General features: G+C 30.4%; 1 protein-coding gene across 11 annotated transcripts in view; it reads left to right on the top strand.

Moving 5' to 3' along the window:
• The window catches only part of LOC139503873 (uro-adherence factor A-like), a 126,471-nt gene that overhangs the window by 27,553 nt on the left and 75,617 nt on the right, over nucleotides 1–23,301 (top strand). For 3 of the 11 annotated variants that reach the window (XM_071293838.1, XM_071293833.1, XM_071293834.1), the window contains 2 exons: nucleotides 7,666–8,929; nucleotides 11,253–11,392. In XM_071293838.1, the coding sequence (XP_071149939.1) occupies nucleotides 11,253–11,392 (140 nt within the window). In that variant the 5' untranslated portion in view covers nucleotides 7,666–8,929. Of the gene's footprint in view, nucleotides 1–7,665; nucleotides 8,930–9,831; nucleotides 10,328–11,252; nucleotides 11,393–23,301 lie in introns of those variants that run through there. The other 8 variants (XM_071293843.1, XM_071293841.1, XM_071293832.1 and 5 more) reach the window with 5 other exon arrangements.

Raw genomic sequence — 23,301 nt, 5'->3', positions numbered from 1 at the left:
TATTATGTAAATAGTTATCTTTACGAGGAACACATAAGATAACTTGCATACCAAAACTGTGAACACACACTTTCCACATCAATTAACCCGCTATCCGAACGGAATTGCTTACCTCTCATCCCTCCATTGCGGGAGATGCAAACAACAATCTTCAACTTCAACTCATTTATTGGTAAATGAATTGATTCAATATTGTTGATTAAAGATATAGATTCATTGGTTAGTTTGACCAAAACCGAAAACTGTGAGTTCTTTCCGTATTTATTTGATTGTTTATTGTTTGTCCTATTATATAGATCTATTGTATTTGAAATAAAAGTGAACACAAATTCAGAAATTTTACGACTTAGATCAAGGGATACCCCTAGAGTATCTATATTAAAGGCAACAAAAAAAATCGACCTATTATGTATATAAGAAGAAAGGACACTACAAATGTTCAAGTAAAACAGTCCCTATACATTTTTGTTCAGGGGCCAACTGAAACACGCCTCCGGGTGCGGGAGTTTATCGCTGCATTGAAGACCTATAAGTGGCCTTCGGCTATTGTCTGTTCTTTGGTTTGATTGTTGTCTCTTTGACACATTCCCCATTTCCATGCTCAATTTGACTATTAAGAAAAATAAAAGTTGTTTAAAACAAAAACTCGCACTCACAACCTGAATTGTAACTAGGTGATCTCGAAGGATATGAACAACACTACAAAGAAAGTCTCATCAGAAGATCGCTATATTCTTACTTGTTACCAGTATTCGATTTTGCAATAGCAACAAGTACATGTATATTATTACAAAAAGCATGTAGCTAGGCAAGGTATCAAAATATCAACAAAATAAATGCAATTTAAATATTGAAAGTAATGTTATGGGAGTTCTGTGTTTGTTTTTTATACGCCCGTCAAAATTTTGACTGGACGTATTATGGTATACAAATGTTTGTTTGTCCATCTGTCTGTCCGGCGTAAACTTGTCGCAGCATACTCATCCAAATTTCATGAAACTTAACATAGTTGTTTCTTATGATGGTCGAACGATCTGAATACTTTTTGAGTTACGGGTCTTTATAACTAAAACAGGGGCGTAGTTTTTCACATATCGCGCTGTATCTCAAAAGCCATTTATGATTTTTGCTTAAAACTTACAAACTTCTTAATTTTATTAATCTCAAGATCTATATACTTTTTGGTGTTGATTGAAAATTTTATTTAGAGATATTGAGTTTTTTTTTTATATAAAAAATGGGGGAGAGGGGGGGGGGGGGGGGTCACATGTCGCGCCGTATCTCGAAAACAATTTATGACCATTGCTTACAACTTAATACACTTCTTAATTATATTAATGTAAAGATCTGTATACTTTTTGGTGATGATTTAAAAAAAAAGGGGGGTTTCACCTGTCACGCCATATACATGTATGAAACTATAATTACTGATTATTGCATAAAAATTCACACACAAGACGACGGACATATCATGCGCTCATGGCGCAGCTGTTCATTAATTAAGTATTGCTGCGCATATATCTACATACGCTGACGTCATCATGGCGAATGCAAAATGGAGTTCTTTATCGCTTCATATACCGGATACCGGGTTGTTTTTGCGGGGTGTAAATTTTCGCGGATAGAATAAAATCTCAGAATTAAATACCGCAAGTGAACATGCAAAGGTATGATTAAAGTTATGAATCCGCCAAAATAATAACTTCCAAAATATTTCGCATGTATACTTTATTCAATGAAAATCGTGAATTGTTACACACGCGAAAATAATCAGCTACATACGGTATATTAATACAACCAATGAAATTTCAAGAGCATATTTGTTTTAATAAAATTGAGAATGGACATGGGGAATATGTCAAAGAGACAACCACCCAACCAAAGAGTGTACAACATTTCTTTGTCAAAATTTTCATACTTCTTGAGAAATATATATCAGTAAAAATCATGCATAGCATAGTCATGATAATATAACACATATATAATAGCGTTCGCAGGTACCTAGATACATGGGTCGTCTTATTGGCCATAATGCACGCGAATGCATTACAAGAATTGTATGTAAGCTCCTTATTAACATAATATTACGGAATTACTTATACAGGCATTTTCCTTTTGAAAACTATCACCAGTTGTGTTTATACCTCATAGTTTATAATTTACATAGAGAATATATATACTGTCATCTTGTGACTGTACATAATTCAACTATAGGCTCTCAAGAGCATGTGTCGCTCACCTGCATTTACTAATGCTTAGACAGTAAAAGTTAAGAAATCAGAAGATAGTACTGTAACAAAATCGACGTTCCTCAATTAAAGTTTTTATGATTTTGCTAATTTTCAGGTAGGCTTCAACAAGTGGATATATAAAACAACTTTTAGGAATTGATATAAGTCAACCGCGATTGTCGATTCCCTGAAATGGAACTTGTTTCCCCTAAAATTGTTTTAATCGTGCCAATGTATATATAAAAAAGAAGATGTGGTATGATTGCAAATGAAACAACTCTCCACAAGAGACCAACATGACACAGAAATTTACAACTATAGGTCATCGTACGATCTTCAACAATGAGCAAAGCCCATACCGCATAGTCAGCTTTAAAAGGCCCCGAAATGACAATGTAAAACAATTCAAACGAGCAAACTAACGGCCTTATCTGTAAAAAAATAAATAAATGAAAAACAAATAGTTAACACATAAATAAACGACAACCACTGCAATTCCAGGCTCCTGACAGGCACATACATACATAATGTGGCGGGATTAAACATGTTAGCGATATCCCAACCCTCCCCTAACCTGGGACAGTGGTACAAATGTACAACAGTACAACATAAGAACTTATACTATACAAATCAGTTGAAAATGGCTTAACTCATCAAATGGATAAAAATACAAGTGGACGTGGTCGGGTACTTGTACATCTCAACAAGAAATTGACACTAGGAACAGATTTGTTAGCATGTTTTTGAGTGTAAATTTTATATATCTTATGTACGAATGCAGTTTGCAATTATGTTTTTCAAGCATTTGCATAGTTACATATAATGTCATAATCTATATTAAAAGTGTCGGACTAACGGGGTGTCGGACTAGTGGGGTGTCGGACTATTGGGGTGTCGGACCAATGGGGTGTCGGACTAACGGGGTGTCGGAATATCGGGGCGACCCCGTTTTTCCGTTTTTCGTCTTGTTTAAAAAAGGAAAATACCATTTTCAAAGAGATTGCACCGGGGGTCTATTGTTTTTCCTATGTGTATAATGTTACATACGATCTTGTGTGAAAATAAATGCCCAATGACTTGACAAAATCGATTTCAGATTTGACAGACGTTATGACACACTTTGTTTCCTGATAACGATGTAAAGGGTCCTTGGAAAATTCAATCGACATTACGTCTCTTATCATTGTGCCGATGCTCGTTGGATTGATTTTGCTTCAGCAGTAAATATTACTGGATATTTTAGGTGAAAAAAGATAACTTAATAAAAAATACATGTTAATATACCGTTACACTTGTAGTGTACAAAGTTGGTATCTTTGTCACAATTTTTAATTATTTTTTTTTATTCATGTTCTGCAAACACTTTTCAGAAACGCAATAAACTTGTCAAAGGAGAAGTAAACTTTTCCATGCATGACTTGAAAGGAAGTACTTTATTGATTTTAGCCCACTAAAGTAGGTTAAAATGTGGAAACCATGTAGATGGTGTACAGGTCACAAATATCACATGGTGCCTATTTTAAAGATTTTAATTCCAAGTTAAAAGTTTTTTTCTTTACTGGATTTAAAGAATTTTACATTGCCAATGATTTGGAATAAATTGTATATAACTGGAATTTCAAAACCAAATATAAATACATTTTTTTGGCTAAAACATCAAGATACAACGATTATGGTATCCTGTATCAATGAAGAAAATATGGAAATTTCTGAATAAATTGTACTAATTGTTTTCAAAACAAGCACATATTTAGGAGTTTTATAATACTGTTACATTTAAGATGGATTTTAAGAAAAAGTATACTGTTCAGACTTTTTTAAGCAGAATTTGCAATAAAATAAAACTAAAAAAATGCTTTCGGTTTCTTATGGTTTCCTGTCGCGTTTAAAAAAACCTTTAATTAAACATTGAAAATAAATTTTAAATATTAACATGAAGCAAGTAACACTAGTAATGGTGTTCATTTATGTCTTTTGAAATATATTGTATAAAATAAAGAAAATAAAGATTGGTTTCCTGTTTGGTTTCCTGTCATGTAAACGGTGAATCAAAATGTATTATTTTTTTCTTGAAAAAGTCAATTGTTCCATTAATACTATTCTAACACCAACACAACCCACAGAATAAAAGTTAAAGTTTTAGAACTTATAAAAAAGGATACAAAAAGAAACCAAAGGCCGAATACCAAATTATGGTCCATATCCCATTTTGTCATAAGCTTACTTTGGATTATCATACATTCATACTTTCTTATATATAATGTATTTTTTTATTCAAAGATCCTTTTAAATTTTATGTGGAAAAAAAAGAAAATAAAAATGTTACGGAAATAAATTTTAGTCGTACAGACATGCTATGCTACAAAATCGATGAAATTGATGATTTACTTAAATTTCACAGAATAAAGTTTCATAGCAATACACATATATAGAATAACTATACTTAAATGTCTCGAAATATATAATTAATTTGTACAAGGCTCATCATTAACAGGTAGAATACAAGACTCTGACAAAGATATTTTCTATCATGTTTCAGGCTTATACAAATAAAATTGATTTATTGTGAAATTATATAAATAATAGTTTACTTGCATTGAGTGCAATAATCAAAGACTTGAAAATTGATATTTTCTTGTTTTCAGAATTAGAATCATTAGTAGTCAAATTCATGTTCACTGATTTGTCTCAAATTCTCACATTTAATTTATAACATACTAAAATGTTTATATATAGAATCATATTCAAAACAGTGTGGTCCTGGCCATTGATTGGCGACCTAAATTATCCCATTGACTGGGACAGATTTGGTGAACGTTTGTCGGTAACAATCACTGCTCACTATGTACTTGTTAAAGACACTGAATCTGTGGGGTCACCAAAGGTTCTCAACACCTAAATAAAAACATTCGAAAAACGAATCCGGAATAATACGATGTGTTGATTTATATCAATAATATAAATCAAAACATAAAGGTTATTCCTGAATAATGTTTCGAATTATTTTATTATTAAAGGCGTTAAGAACCTTTGGTGACCCCACAGTTTAAATTCTATAATAAGCAAGAAGTGAGCAATGGTCGTTACAGACAAACGTTCACCTAATCTGTCCCAGTCAATGGGATAATTTAGGTCGTCAATCAATGGCCAGGACCACACTGTTTTGAATTTCATTCTATGTAAATTACAAATTCTTGTTTCACTTTCAACGTTGACATTATTTTCCTTTTAATAACTAAATACATGGCCATACATATATGTAGCTTATCTCTAGTTAAGGAGTTTAATTGAAGATCACATGAATACAGATTTATTTAGGTTGAAATATTGACTTGTAAGTAAATAATTCATCGCAAAGTTTATTAGCTTATTTAGCAAGAATTAAACCGAACTGGCTGCTATAAGAAAATTATGATTTCACTTTTTATGCCCCACCTACGATAGTTGAGGGGCATTATGTTTTCTGGTCTGTGCGTCTGTTCGTCTGTCCGTCTGTCCGTCTGTCTGTCTGTTTGTTCGTCTGTGCATCCGTTCGTCCCACTTCAAGTTAAAGATTTTGGTCAAGGTAGTTTTTGATGAAGTTAAAGTCCAATCAACTTGAAACTTAGTACAGATGTTCCCTATGATGTGGTCTTTCTAATTTTAATGCCAAATTAAACTATTGACCCCAATTTCACGGTCCACTGAACATGTAAAATGTAAAATGTTAATGCGAGTTGGGCATCTGTGTACTATGGACACATTCTTGTTCACGTCACTTTCGTTATTCTCTATACAGTAAGCGATCAGAATTGAGTGAAACATATTAACCACTTTTAACCAGCCTGTCTTTGCCTTTACTCCTTAAAGCATGAGTGAATTTTACTACACAAGTATATAACAGCAAATAGATATTTAGACCTTTTAAGTTAACTATTTGTGCTTAGCAGCCAATACTCAATCTCATTCCTTCAATCACACAGCCATGAAATCACTCAAAGGCAGTTTTAACAGTCATTGAAGATTGTAGGTTGAACTGTAGATGATCCTTTATTCCATTAATAAGTCTAATGACTACTAACTATAAAAATTGTGTCCTAAACAATTAATACAGCCAAATCAATATGATAAACAGATATTTTTATGTTTAATGACATCTACTAATGATTCAGAGATGATTGTGTACAGTTTAAATAAAAACAGGGTTCATACATTATGTATGTATGTATGTATGGTTACATTAATATGTTCTTAGTGTTTTGATATTAATGTAATATTGGCCACTGGACATTGGATAACTATCCATTATCCTCACATCATGACATTGATGATAAGTCCTTGTCATACATATATACTTTTTAACCCAAATTAAACCATCATCAAAAGACTCCCAAAAATAAAAAAAAATATTTAGCCTTTTACAATGTTAAGTTGTCCCCCATATTTAACCGATAAATGATGAATGTGTACAGAAGTTATGAAATGTTATTGATTAATACTGGCAGAGCAGATATGGTTATTATGCTTATCTTGCAAATCTATAGTAATACCAATATATGGATTAAATATAATGACATTAAATCTCTGAAATGTTCTTTTCAAGGTGGTGGTCAGTCCTAATTATCAGCTTGTAATGTGTAGAAATTGGTCAGTTTTACAAGTTTCTAAGTAAATTTCTGCAATGCAATAAAACAAGAAAACAGCCAAATAGTGGTCAACCTTCCTAAAAAAAGGTTGGATAGTGTCCAATAGGAAAATCTCATTTAGTCAAGACTTCTAAATATCTATCTTTTTATGCTGTAGCGGAGTGGGCATTAAGTCTTATACCTCATCTATTGTCTTTATATACTAGCTTGCTTATCCTGATTCCTTACAAATACGATACTGCTGAGACCAGCTGTTTACAGGAAAAAATGAATTAATTCTAGTTGTCCCTAATAACAGGAAATTATCTCTAGTTTCATTTGTTATTGATGAGGTTGACAAAGTTTTGTACTGATAAAATTGACTTCATTTGTTTGTCAAATGACTGCATGAAAATTATACTCGTTATGAGTGAAATACTGAAAATTATTCATAATTTTTTTTTCATGGCATTTTTAGGGTGAAGGTGAGCCACAAATTTTAGTCTTAATTTTCGCCAAGATATGAAATCTTGTAGGATTGATATAAAAAAAACCTGTAAAAGCATAAAAAATCAAGTTTATAGAAAAATTGAGAGGTACATGAACTCACAAAAATGAATAAATTCATATTATTACATAATTTAGACGAGGGAATAGATGTTTTTTTTTCATAGATCAATACTACAAGTCAGAAGAGCATTAGGTAAGGAACAAAATAAGCTAAAATATTGATAGGTATTGGAACTCTTCAAGATATTTGATTTTAATAAAATGGCGGGAAAATGCAAAATATGTGTAAAAATTAACTGTTTATTCTTTTTTATTTACAGGAACAGTTGTGAATACGAAAAATTGAATGTATATTTTCAAGAAGTGAACAGTGCAAGATTATTTCTACAAACAAAAGCAGGTAAAAATCCTTGTTGATCAGACGGTCATTTCAAGTTCCAGACAAACATTCAAATGATCAAGATTTAGTTGTATGTCAGTACTAGACAGTAGAAATTAAATCTTTGACAACTGGTTAGACGAGACGAGTCACAATGGAATACTTGGGTTGCAGTAAAGAAATAAAAGCACCATTCAAATGAATTATTAATACAATTTCGCTATTATCTGACATAATCTGTCACTAATTGATCAACGGAAAACTCATATATTGTCGATTTCACTCGGAATACAAATCCTTCAATTTCATGACTGACGATTGTCGTTCATGTGTAATAGAACTACAATATAGATATGTATTGTGACTAATTTAAACTATAAGGAAAATCATTATAGAAAATATGCTGTTTGATAGAGCTAATTTGAATGTAAACTGCAAAGAAGTCATCATAGATGAATAAAAAGCAATAATTGCCTAGCTTAAAATATAAGCAGTTTCGAAGATCTGATATGATATTGGATTTTACTTATCTTGAAATTGAATTAAAAAGAAGGAATCATCATTCTTTTAAAGCAAGACAAATTTTGCTGATGCTGAAATTTTACGTTGGATTATGGTTGCTGATTTCGTTTTTCGTCATGTAAAATTGAATTGGGATTTAAATAAGTGAAGAAGTGAATGACAAGTAAAGATTTATATTGAAAAATAATTGAATTGGGAATAGAAAAAATGAAATAGATGATGTCTGCTATGGCTGTTATTCAATAAGACTTGATTAGAAGGAATGAAAATTAAGTTAGAAACTCTTGAAACAAAAAGATAATTAATCTTTTCTATACTGGAAAATAATTTGAAATTCTTATTGGTTGAACCTGTGAGGAATATGCAGAGGAGTTATATAAGATATCTACTTTGAAAGATAGTTAAAAAAAACGGTTTTTCATGAGTATTGTGAAATTGTGGATCTTTATTTTTTCTCAAATAATTGTATTGTGCAATTTTGCTGAAATTTTGCTGAAATTTTTCAGTAAATTATAAAAGTTGAATTGGAGGACATTGAGAAATAAGCAAGAAAGTGAAGAGTTTGAACATATTTTTTATTTGATGGATATTGTTTCGCTGTTTTATAAAGAAAATCATAAGAATGGAATTTCCTGTCATCTGAAAAGGCACAATAATTTGGAAATTTTAACCACAGTTTAAAGGTAATGTAATATTATACAAATACCTTACTTTTTATAATGAAATTGTTCAGGTAAGTATTTTACAACTTATATAGTATCAGTTTAAGATTGGTTAATTAAAACACATTAAAAAAATGGCAGTTGACCTTATTTAATCTGTCATCTTTGGAGGCTTTTAACATTTGACAAAGTAAAAATTTGCAAACTATATATATATATATATACCTGCTCTGTTTATTAGCTGCAGAAATTAAAATCTAACTGTTATTATTGTTGTGACAAATTCTGCATACAAGCGTGTTTTCTTGAAAACTTTATATGGTGGTTCACCTATATCCATGAAATGTAGTATACCAAAATTACCAACAATTGAACATAATACTTAGCTTAGGCTGGTTCATGGGGTTTGGATTGGCAACAAGCATGATGAATCTGACTGTTTTTCTGAAGAAAAAAAGAAAAAGTATGAAAGGAAAAAGGATGTCAATTTTAATCAGGCGTAAGGTCAGTTCCCTTTCTATAAATAAAATAAATAAAATTACGTCATTCTATTATCCTATAATTTAAAAATTATCCTATTTAAAAAATTATGATAAGGAGATGCAGTTTTATAATTGCAAATGAGACAACTAGAGTCTATCTATCAGACATCAAAATGAAGTGGTTGAAAGCAATTATAGACAATCATATGGCCTTCAACAATGACAAAAACCTGTGTGTGTTTATAATTTTTGCCAAATTTAACAACCATTATAAATCCCACCAATACAATGTGTGAAATAATCCAATGTTGACCTGAAGTTATTTGGAAAAAAGTTTAAATCCTACAATTTTCTATACCGAAGAATAAAACTATTATAAAGATGTCGAAATAATATCCCAATACTTGTCATGAATGAATACTGAAACTTTTTACACGGATTAATAGATATTTATTCAGTCTCAATGCCACTTGCATATAACACATCAACATTTTTTACGTGGATTAATAATAATTTATCCATTCATACGACCAGCGATATACAGTGTGACATACTTAGTGAGAGTATTGAATCGGAACCGTGAAGTTTTTAACACTACATTTATATACTTGGTTGAATAACGATCTTTTGAAATCATATGCTGCACTTGTTTAGGTATTTAATAGGAGATAGTTAAACAAGGATAATATTAACTGTTGAAGATGTGCCACTGTTGTTTGTTTATTGAAATAGAAAGTGAAGAATTACATGTTTTGTTGTTAAATTGAGAGTGAAATATGTCAATACTATTTGGCTCCGAGTGTGTTTTATAGAGATTACAAGATTTGAATATTTAGATTATTGGACTTGTTAAAAATAACAATAAACAAATTGTGTCAGATGCTGGTTGTTTTCATTGAAATTATGTGTATTTGGAATTAACAGGATGCAAAGTCAGGTAGATATTTTATAAAACTTGCATTTTTTTTTAAAAGTTTGACAATATCCTTTAATTATAGATCACAGAATTTTAATATATTTTTACAATCTTTTATATTCATTTTGGCCTGTTTAGAAATACATAGCAAATGATATTGCATTAAAAACAAATTGCTCAAATTGAAAAATCAGTGATCATGGTAAAAGGAAGACCAGATTAATTTGAAATTCAGCCCATCTTCAACTGTATGTAGACAAATGAATGGTGTACTGATGTCTTGTCTGTAAGGACTCATTTGACCTTGGCCCTATTTTCAACTGAACATGGATTATTGAAAGGTTTACTGATGTCTTGTCTGATAGCATTAATTAGACCTTGACCTTAATTGCAACTACTTGGAAATTTGAATGGTGTACTGATGACTTGTCTGATAAGATCCTTTTGACCTTGATCTCATTTTCAACTACCTGAACTATTGAATGGTGTTCTGATATCTTGTCTGATAAATTTCATTTGACCTTGACCTCATTTTCAATTACCTAGACTATTGAATGGTGTACTGATGTCTTGTCTGATAGGATTTATTTGACCTTAACCTCATTTAATTTTCTAATGTCTTTGACTTTAAATATTTGTTGTTTATATCATGTATATGTAAGAAGATGTGGTATGAGTGCCAGTGAGACAACTCTCCAAGAAGATCAAATTTTCCTGAACATTAAGTAATGAGTCGGCGATATTTATTTTGTCATATCAATGTAAGGTGTTCTGGCCCATCTGATAGTGTTCACATGACCTTGAACTCATTTCAAGGTTATATATAGAAAGGAATACTGTTTCAGAAAATTATAAAATACTTGATCTTTCAATGATGTGATGCTACATTTCTAATGTCTATATAAAGATTAGATTTTAATCGCTCATCTTGTATTCTTTATTTTAGATGTCTGTAAAGATTTCTCCCATCATGCCTCAGGGTCGTCAGGTCAATATGGGTCAGATGAATGAAGAAGAATTTGAAAAGATATTACAAGTGCTGCAGAAAGATTTTGAACTTCGACAAAAAGAACAAGATAGACTGAGGTATGATAATTCTGTGCTGTGGCTTGAACATGTTAAAATACTAAGCATAAAAAAAAATCAAAAAAAAATCAAATATTTTACAGAATATCTTCACCATAAAGTGGTTATTTACAGCTACAGTGTTCATTTCATACAAAATGCTGATCTTATGATTGGCTAACAGACAAACTATGTGCTTCTATGATATGTTTCCAAATTATATGAAAACAACTAAAGTTTATAATACTATTTGCTCTATATCCATTTATATATATATATAATAATTATGAATAATTGATAGAAATATGCAACAACTTATTTTCATTCTATGATGTTCATTTATGAATACTATCGGAATTGGATATTGAAATCTACATCTTCCTTTATATGCAAATTTATAACAGCTAATGACATATAATTGATTTCGTTAATTACTTTCATCTCACTAGAGAATTTCTTCAAAGGAAAACATACCCGCCATATATTTTAAATTTGAAGATCTGAAAATATAAAAATTGAATTAGCAATGGAAAAAAAGCAAGCTACAATCACATCTTTAGCATAACCATTTCAAATTGTACTTAAACATAACTTTTTAACTAAATCCCATACATCATTTTGCACTTCATTCATACCTGAGAAACGCATATCCTAATTTTAGATAGTACAATTTTGGTGGATGACTTTTAAAAAAGCACTTATGCCTATTTTGTTTTCTGTTGATAATGTCTCTCAATGATTAAATTTAACCTTTCCTAAGTAAAACTCTAATCCATTGTTACAAATGATGTAAGCTAAACTTAAACTGATCCCATATTGAGATGAAAGAGGGGCTGGAAAGGGGTGGTCTCCATTTCTGTATATAAAAAAAAAAGGCCATTTTTCTCTTCCTTTAAAATTTATTTTGTCCAATTTCTCTATTCTTTAAATTTTAGCACCTCATTATTCTCTTTTTCTTGTTTTTACTCTTTATTCTCTGTTCTTTGTCATACTTCTCAGTTCCTTATTATTTATACTCTATTATGTAAACCTCATCCAGACCCCCAGGATAGGTAATAGCAATTTGTACAAATAGTTTTACTTTTTAAGGTCATACTAATATACAGCATTACAAACCCCTATTAACTAGATCCTTAATAGTTTGAGGAATCATTACAATTGTAATACAAATGTGTTTGAAGTTAAATTTCAATTTAACGAACCTTTACTAGGAAGCATATTTTAAATTGGTTGCTTTAATTTAGATTTATATTCATCTGATAAAATGCCTGCAACATTGGTTTCGTTAAAAATTCAACTAAATTGAATTTGATTAAAATTGATGATATAAAAATGTAGGTCAGGTCAACTTGACATTGGTTTATTTTGTCGAGCCTTCGACTTTGGTCGGCTTTGGCGTCGTTGTCGTTGTAAAGTTTTTGAAATTTTAATAACTTTCTTAAAGTATACTGGATTTGTACCAAACTTGGATAGAAGCTTGTTTATTGTTTATGATCATAAGATAGTATCCAGAAGTAAATTTTGTAAAAAAATAAATCCATTTTTTCCATTTTTTACTTTTAAATGGACTTAGTTTTTCTGTGGGGAAACATTACATTCACTCTGTGGTTAAATTTTTTAATAACTTTCTTAAACTATCCTGGATTTGTACCAAACTTAGACAGAAGCTTGTTAATGATCATAAGATAGTATCCAGAACTAAATTTTGTAAAAAAATAAATCCATTTTTTCCGTATTTTACTTTTAAATGGACTTAGATTTTCTTCCAGTTATCATTACATACAGTTGACAGTTAGTTTTTAAAACATTTATTAGATTAATAAACTATCCTGGTTTTTTACCAAACTTTGACAGAAGCTTCTTACAAGATAGTATCAAAAGGAATATTTTTATTGATTTTTTTCCTCATTTTCGTTGAGCCTGCTATTTACAGCAAAAGTAGGCAAGACGCTGGGTTTGGCAAAACCCTTACAAATGTTTTTAATGTGAGGTTTTTACAAAATGAAGACTTTCAAAAAATTCTTACTTGGAAAACACCTTACAAAATCTTCAGGCTATTGTATTTATGACTTAGTATAGTCCTATATGTTTATTTTTTCAGCTGATAGAATTTGTAAATATTACAAAAAAATAAAGTAGAAATTCTCCATTTATGAATAAAAGACGATAAGGGAATTCCTGCCAATGAAAGTGTCATCCAATTATAGCCAGTGTTTTATATTGAAGATAGAGAATACTCGTCTTTGCCACCTTTTTTTTGCAGTCAACTTCAAGCTGTATTTTATCCCCTCAGAAATATCTCAATTTTTGCATTAGTTTATTAAATATTCTAATGGTTCTGTCACAGATTCATATTTACTCTATTTTATAATGCTTTCTTTAATCTGATATAAGGTGGTGACGGTAACTGAAAAAGCAGAGGTTGATAAAATCGGTACAACTTATTATTGTGTGGGAAGTCAATATGTAGAATTTGTTTATATTTTGACAAGTTTGTATAGAAAATGTATTAGATTACATTTGTCAAATGTCTGAGTGAAAATCTGTTCTCTTTCAAATATTAATGACATTTAAAAAGGTGATTATTATACTGAGTGCCTTTTAAAACACAACACATCATATACATTAAAGCCCCACTTGATCAACTTTTGAATAACCCTACAAAAATATAATTTCAATGCATGAATTTCTCAAACATTTTTCTACATGTTACTTTCTGGTCATTAAAAACTTACATAGGGGTTAAAAATCACAATTGACATCTTTTCAACCAAATTAATTATCTCCATTACATTTTGAATACTTTTGCTTTAGGGTTTTCTTTTGGTGTAAGTTTGCAATTGTAAGTGTGAATTTGTAAATAAATTAAAATCCGAAATTGAAGACTGAAAAACTGCTGGAATTTTTCTGTAGGAATATCCCAAGAACTCTACAAATTCTTATTTCCCCAATTTTTTGGTGGGGTTAGTGTTGCTTAGTCTTTAGTTTTCTATGTTGTGTCTTGTGTACTATTATTTGTCTGTTTGTCTATTTATTTTTTTGCCATGTCGTTGTCAGTTTATTTTCAATCTATGAGGTTGACTCACAGTCCCTCTGGTATCTTTCTCCCCTCTTTTAGAAACTAATAATTAAAAAAAACCCATTAAGGAGGCTCGAGGGTATAAAATTTCAGAAAAAAAATTAAACATTATTTTTTACTACAAATTTTATTTATTACCTTTAGTAGTTGTTACTTTATCATATGGTACAAAAATAATTCAAATAAATCAGTTCTTGTTGGCCCCAGATGACTTTTAAAATGTAGATATCATTGAAAAAGCCCCAAATTATCTCCCTTTGGTGCAAAAATGCCATTTTTTGGCATTAAAACTGAAATATCTTTTTCAACTCATCGGTGACCTATATTTTTTTATCATAATTTTCAAATAAGCTGTAATTATGGTAGTTAAACTAAACTATTGTAAAATTTTAGTGATTTCTGTAATAAATTTCTTTTTTTATTTCGATATTGCCTCTATTTTTGTCGAGCCTGTAACATTTGTTGCAGACAGCTCGACATAGGGATAGTGATCCGGTGGCGGCGGCGTTGGCTAACTTCTTAAAAGCTTTATATTTTAAAAGGTGAAAGACCTGGATGCTTCATACTTTGTATATAGATGCCTTATATTATGAAGTTTCCGTCAGTGTCATGTCCAATGTCCTTGACCTCATTTTTATACGCCCGTCAAAATTTTGACGGGACGTATTATGGTATACAAATGTCCGGTGTCCGTCTGTCTGTCCGTCCGCCTGTCTGTCTGTCCGTCTGTCTGTCTGTCTGTCTGTCCGACGTAAACATGTCACACCGTAACTTGAGAACGACTTATCCAAATTTCATGAAACTTAACATAGTTGTTTCTTATGATAGTCAAATGATCTGTATACTTTTTGGTGAAAATAAGATTAAAACTTTTTGAGTTACGGCACTTTGTAACTAAAACAGGGGTGATTTTTTTTCACATGTCGCACTGTATCTCAAAAACGATTCTTAATTATGGCTTAAAACTTTAAACACTTCTTAGTTATATTAACCTTAATATCTGTTTACTTTTTGGTGATGATTCAAAATTTTATTTTTGAGTTATTGAGTATTTTGTAAAAAAAGGGGGAGGGTTTTTTTTTACATGTCGCACCATATCTCAAAAACGATTTATGATTATTGCTTAAAACTTTACACATGTCTTTGTTATATTAATCTGAAGATCTGTATACTTTTTGGTGATGATTCAAAATTTCATTTTTGAGTTATTGAGTATTTTGTAAAAAAGGGGGAGGGTTTTTTTACATGTTGTGCCGTATCTCAAAACCATTTATGATTATTGCTTAAAACTTTACACACTTCTTTGTTATATTAATCTAAAGATCTGTATACTTTTTGGTGCTGATTCAAAACTTTATTTTGGAGTTATTGAATATTTTGTTAAACAGGGGAGTTTTTTTTTTACATGTCGCGCCGTATCTCAAAAATAATTTTTGATTATTGCTTAAAACTTTACACACTTCTTTGTTATATTAATCTTAAGATCTGTATACTTTTTGGTTTTGATTCAAAATTTTATTTTTAGTGAAATTTAGTTTTTTGAAAAAAAAACAGGGTTGGGGATTTCACATGTCCCCGCTGTGTCTCAAAAACAATATATGGTTATTGCTTAAAACTTTCTCAGAATCTATTTATGATTATTGCATAAAACTTCCACACAAGACGTCGGGCGTATCATGCGCTCTTGGCGCAGCTGTTTATTATGGTTTAGTGATCACTTGAAAAAAAAGTTCAGATTTTTTGTAATGTTAAATTTTCTCTTATTATAAGTAATAGGATAACTATATTTGGTATGTGCGTTCCTTGCAAGGTCCTCTTGCCCGTCAAACAGATTTCACTTGACCTCGACCTCATTTCATGGAGCAGTGAACAAGGTTAAGTTTTGGTGGTCAAGTCCATATCTTTGATACTATAAGCAATAAGTCTAGTATATTGGGTGTATGGAAGGACTGTAAGGTGTACATGTCCAACTGGCAGGTGTCATCTGACCTTGACCTCATTTTCATGGTTCAGTGGTTATAGTTAAGTTTTTTGTGTTTTGGTCTGTTTTTCTCATACTTTATGCAGTAGGTTTACTAAATTTGTTGTATGGAATGATTGTAAGGTGTACATGTCTAGCGGGCAGATGTCATTTCATGGTTTAGTGGTCAAAGTTAAGTTTTTGAATTTTGGTCTTTTTATCTAATACAATAAGCTATAGGTCAACTATATTTGGTGTATGGAAATATTTTATGATCTATATATGTCAGTTGCGCAGGTTTTATTTGACCTTGACCTCATTTTCACGGTTCATTTCTCAGTATTAAGTTTTTGTGTTTTGTCAGTTTGTCAACTATAAGCAATAGGTCAATTGTATTTGTTGTATGGAAGAATTGTTAGCTGTACATGTCTGTCTGGCATGGTTCATCTGACCATGACCTCATTTTAATGGTTCATTGATCTTTGTTTAGTTATCTTGGTTAATGTTAAGTTTATGTGACAGTTGTAATAAAGCTTTATATTTAGGATTGTCAACATAATATCAGTGATTAGTAAAGAAGGTGAGACATTTCAGCGTGTGCACTCTTGTTACCTGATTAGTTCAACAGAACTTTTATTTCATTTTTCTATTATAAAAGTATAAGATAAAGTTTATGTATAGAAATATATAGCGAAATCCTATATTAATTAAAAAAGTTGATTTAGACCCCTGAGCCCCCTTAAGGGTTGAATTTCTTTTGCCACTCAGTATATTTAAGATATTCATCCACACATTCTTCTTTAAAGTTTAAATCAATAATGTTCAATTTAGAATTAACTAGCATTGCATTTTTTTGAGTGAAACCTTTGCTGTAAAGTGCATTTAAAATTATAAAGATGAAAGGCTTACTTTCATCAAATAATTTCAAACTGAAATTCAATGAATATTTAAATCATTTCTAGCTGAATGTTGGTTTGTAAGAGCGTGTTAAATTACTGACTGCAAATCATATTGCTTTAGCGTAACAGTCACCAAATTATCTCCGGATGGCCATGTTCACTTAATCTGTCAATATTTTTTATTTCTCAATCTGGATGGTTAATTTGCCAGTTCTAGCTGCTCTTGACCCTGTAATTATAGAGAACCATTTTCAGTTGTCTCTCTAAGCAGGGACATGCAGTAGTTATTTTTTGCCAAAAATGATTAAAACACTTGTATATCACTTTTAACTCTTAAATCATGCTTTGCATGGGCAGGGTCCAATTTTGTCAGGTTCGATACCAGTCTATGATTGTCAAAAGGAAACGATTTGTGTTAAAGTGTGCAGTAACAGAATCAAACCAGTAATTGAACTTCTGAGGATTCAGTTATTTTCTTGGGTATCAATTTTCATGGATATTTGACTTCAGGGTTTTGCCAGTCTCTGCATGAAAATCCTATTGAAAATTAATTATTCGTTAAACATTTGAATTTGTGGTTAACCTGTACTAAAGAAACCCATGAAAATTGGTATCCAACGAATAATAACGCAGTAAAAGAGAACTGTATGACAAAGACATAACATTACACAATGTAAATCTTATAAATTTTTGTTTTATTGTACTGCCAAAACATTCGTGATTTGGTATAATTTTTGTCTTCTTCAGTCTGATAGACTGTGATGTTGAAGGTTACGGAAAACCTGAGGTTGATAAAATCAGTATAACTTAATATTGTGTGGGAAGTCTGTTTTAAAAACTTGTTTATATTTTAACACGTCTGTATAGGAAATGTATTGTATTACATTTGCCTGAGTGAAACTTTGTTCTCTTTCAAATATTAATGACATTTAAAAGTGATATATATATATATATATATTTAAAATGAATTGCACCAAACAGTAATGCATCTGGCATTTTCTGCACATTCTTCTTTTAGTATGATTTAAATCAATAATGTTCAAATTGAAATTGAAATTAATGAAATTTTTCAGTACCGGGTAAAACAAATTGCTACAAAGTGTATTAGAACATTAAGATGAAGGGCTTACTTTAAAGGAATAATTCCACAATGAAATGGAATGAATATTAATGTAATTTCTAGGTAAATATTGGTTTTAGAAGAGTTGGTTAAATAACTGATTGCAAATCATATTTATTGTTTGAGATTTCCAGTTGACAAACCATATATATATACCTAAAAAATTGTAGACTGCTCTGTTTTTCGTCTATTTGTAAAGCACCATCAGAGATACTTTTTAACCGGATTTTTGTGACAAAAATGTCGGTTATTGATTTGGGGATGTACGGCGGGCGGCCGGGCGGCCGGGCGGCAATCAAATGTTGTCCGTGCATTAACTCATGAACCGTTCAACCAAAGCTTTTAAAATTTTAATATGTTATTACTGACAACTATACGAAGGTCAAGTTCAATAATGGCGATTTTGACTTTTACTGTTCAGGAGTTATGGTTCTTGAAAGATTGAAAAATGGAGTTTCCAGTCGTGTCCGTGCATTTATGCATGAACTGTTCTACCAAAGCTTCCCAAATTTTAATATGTTGTTACTAATGACAGAATGGAGGTCAAGTTCAATAATGACGAATTTGACTTTTACCGTTCAGGAGTTATGGTTCTTAAAAGATTGAAAAATGGTGTTTCCCGTCATGTCCGCGCATTTTCTCATGAACCATTCAACCAAAGCTTTTGAAATTTTTTTTTTTTAACTTTTTATTTTTTTTATTTCCAACAATTACAACATATACATGATATACATACAATATAATACATATAAGATAAATACAATGTCATTTTTATAAATAAATCTTAATTGGAAATATTTTACATTTTCTATAGAAAAGATAAAGAAAAAAAAAAAAAATAAAAGATAAAAAAAAAATAAAGAAATAAAGAAGGAAAAATAAAAAAAAGCAAAAAACAAAAACAAAACTCAAAAGGATTATCCAGTTACATCCCTATCTTTATTTTCAATATCACATAATTATGTTGAAATTATTTTTTTTATATTAACGAGACATATTTCTTTTGTAACAGCCATCAACACTGATCAAGTACATAACATGGCAAAAATATTTTCTTTAAAAAAGATTATAATTAAGTAGTCCTAAGTAATTGTAACAACAACAAAAAAGACATTAGTCGGTATACAATAATAGTTTTTCAAAAACATTCCATACATTGTCAAATTCAGTTATCTTTTTATTTTTTACAGCTATCATACTCTCTAATTTATACATATCTTTCAGTTTTATTATAATTGCTTGCAATGAGAGATTCTTTTTAAAGCATCTAGAATTATACATATATTGTTTAATATAAAGAAAAATAATGTTATATGGATTGTTGGGAAATATTTTGGATAAGTCTCCAAAAAGAAAGTTTAATTTATTCATTGGGAGACTTATTCCACCGGAAAGGAACCAGTTATCAACATCCTGTAGAAAATCTTGTACAGTATTGCAATTCCAAAATAGGTGTTCTATAGACTCATTATCTGATTTACAAAATGTACACAAAGGATCATCAGTCAATTTTATTTTTACTAAATACTGATTTGTGGCAATAATGCAATGGTTAATCCTATATTGCAGCCACTGTAATTTACTATTTTTAGTAACAGCAAAAGGCAGTCTGAAAATCTTTTTCCAGTTCAGGTTCTGTTCACCTAAAATTTTAACCCACTTAAGCTGTCCAGTAGGAATAACATTATTTCTAGTCAGTACAGAATACATATCTTTTGATCCTTTACAATGTTTTAAAAATATTTGTAGACATGATGGTATAAAAGGACAAACTAATTTGTAAGATCCTTTAGGGAAAGATTTTGATGCCTCTTTCACTGCCGAAATAACACTGTTAAATTTAAGAAAATCTGTGTTAATGTTATATTTTTGCTTAAATTGGTCAAATGAAATATACAATCCATTTTGGTCAACTATATCATTTACAAATCTAATACCACTTTTGAACCAATCTTGATAAATTACTGATTTATGACCAATCTTAATAATATTGTTCAGCCATAGTGGATTTGATAAAAATGAATCATAAGTAAAATTTCTTTCTTTTTGAATAATCATTTCCCAGGATCTTAGTACATCTTTCCAAAAATGGTTGTTAACTTTCATATACAGTTGTCTAATATAATCAACACCACAACTAAACAACTTTCTTTTATCTATATTTGACATGAAAATATTTTGCCATTTACTATCTCTCTGCAAAATCCTCCTAATCCATGTTGATTTAAGTGCTGTAATGAACATATTCAAATCAAGCATTTTCAAACCACCCTCCAAATAATCTTTGATTAGAATATCCTTCTTAACTCTATGTATAGGTGAGTTCCATATGTATGAATAAATAAGTTCATTTATTCTCTTAATAATATCATCTGAAGGATTTGGCAGAGAGATAATGAGATGGTTTACAATAGGCAAGACTAGAGTTTTAACCACAGTTATTCTCCCTATAACAGTTAGATTCCTTTTAGACCATTGATTTAAAGTATTTTTAATCTGTACAATTCTTTCAGAATAATTTATCTTAACAATTTTTTCAAGATCTACATCAAAATTAATTCCTAGTAATTTAAAAGAAGTTTCACCCCAGGACAGATTTCTGTTAGGACATAAGGTATCTGTACTATATTTTTTGCTCCCAAACCAAATAACTTGTGTTTTTGTGAAGTTAATATTCAGTCCAGATATTTTTGCAAACCAGTCTAATTCTAATAATGATTCTTGTAGAGATTTTTCACTCCCATCCAAAATCAAAGAGGTGTCATCAGCAAATTGTGACAATTTATGCTCAACCCGTGTGACCTCTATACCACTAATGTTGCTATTTCCCCTTATTTTCAATGCCAGAATCTCAACACATAAAATAAAAAGATATGGAGACAGGGGGTCCCCTTGTCTACAACCTCTTCCAATAGTAAAAAAATCTGAAAGGTTCCCCCCCTGGATGACAGCAGAGTTGATATTATTGTAAAAAACTTTAACCCAATTGATGATAGATTCGCCAAAATTGAAAAATTTCAAAACATTTATCAAAAAATCCCATGATATTGAATCGAAAGCTTTTTCGAAATCAATCAAAAGTAATAACCCTGGTATTTCATGTTCCTCTGTGTACTGTAATATATCATAAATGAGTCTTATATTTTCCCCAATATACCTTCCACTAATAAAACCAGTCTGATCAAAATTTATCAGTTTATCAAGAACACTCTTAAATCTGTTTGCAATAGCTGCTGATCCAATTTTATACACAGTGTTCAGTAAAGATATAGGGCGCCAGTTTTTTAAAAAGTGGCGGGGTTTATTCCCTTTTGGCAAACAAGTAATAATCCCTTGTTTTTGTGTAACAGATAGTTCCCCTGTTTTTGCCCCATAATTTAAAGAATTTACAATAAAAATTTGAAGATCCTTCCAAAAAAATTTATAGAACTCTGCTGAAAAACCATCCGTTCCAGGAGTTTTGTTGTTTTTCATTTTTTTCAATGCTTCTCCAGCTTCTTTAACAGTAATTGTACCTTCCAAGCTTTCTTTTTCCAGAGACGAAAGTATAGGGACATTTAAATTTTTCAAGTCTTTTTTAAGATCACTTAAAGTACTTTTAGTATCCCTTTTTTTATAAAGATTGTCATAAAAATATTTAACTTCATTCAGAATATCTTTTTGTTTTGTTATAATTTCCCCATTTTCTTTCTCTACTTTGGGAATAATTTTACTCATAAAATTTCGTGATTCTAAGCCACAGAAATAGTTAGTAGGTTTTTCCCCTTCCTGTATCCATTGGACACGGGATCTTACTAATTTCCCTTTCAATTTTTGTGTTCGTAAACTTTCAAGCTCATGTTTTTTTGCTTCTAATGTGTTAATGGAATGTTCATCAACTCTTTCCTCTAATTGAGTTATTTCATTTCGAAGATTTATTTCCCTTTTTTCGTCTTGCTTTTTTTTATAGCTTGAATATGAAATTGTCTTCCCCCTAATTTCCATAAGAAGAGTCTCAAGCAAAAGCTGACAGTTAATTCTAAAATGAATGTCTGTATTATCTATTTTGTCAATATTTTCCATATTATAAACTAAAGCACAATATTGTTTTTTCACTTCCTGAATTTTTTGCTTAATAGTATTTATATAGTCTATATCATATAATAAAGAGTTGTTAAACTTCCACAAACCTTTGCCCCTAATGAAAGGGTTAAATTCTAAATCTAGCAAAATCATAGAGTGATCTGACCGATAGCTTGGAAGTACATTACAATTTTTTAGACTGTTTAAAAAGTTTTCAGTGAGAAGAAAAAAGTCTAATCTAGCCTGTTTAAAAGGATTTCTCTTCCTCCAAGTGTATCGCTGTACATCTGGAAAAAGTTCTCTATACGGGTCTATCAAATTTCTTTCTTCAATAAATTCCAATACTTTTTCCCTAGCTTTCGGATTGTTAATATTCACATAGTTGCAATAATCTATACATGGGTTTTGGACAAGATTGAAATCACCACAAATAACAAAGTATTCATTTTCAAAATCATCAATAACAGACATAATATTAGAAAAAAAATCAGGATTGTCTGTATTTGGTCCGTATAGACATACAAGAGTTATCTTTCTATTTTCTACAAGAATATCTAAAATTAAATAGTTTCCATTTATATCTTTTTTCTCTTTCAACACTTTGCATTCAAAATTATTATTGAACAAAATAGCTACACCTCTAGAGTTTGAGCTAACAGATGAAAAATAACACTCATAACCCCACATAGATCTCACTATGTTTTCTATATCATTTGTAAAATGAGTATCCTGAATACAATATATATTAAAGTTCTTTGACTTCAGCATATCAAATACGTCTCTTCTTTTTAATGTGTTACGGAGGCCTTG

This window comes from Mytilus edulis, chromosome 14 (assembly GCF_963676685.1).
Source record: "Mytilus edulis chromosome 14, xbMytEdul2.2, whole genome shotgun sequence".
Classification (NCBI taxonomy): domain Eukaryota; kingdom Metazoa; phylum Mollusca; class Bivalvia; order Mytilida; family Mytilidae; genus Mytilus; species Mytilus edulis.
This window is presented reverse-complemented; position numbering and strand designations above follow the sequence as displayed.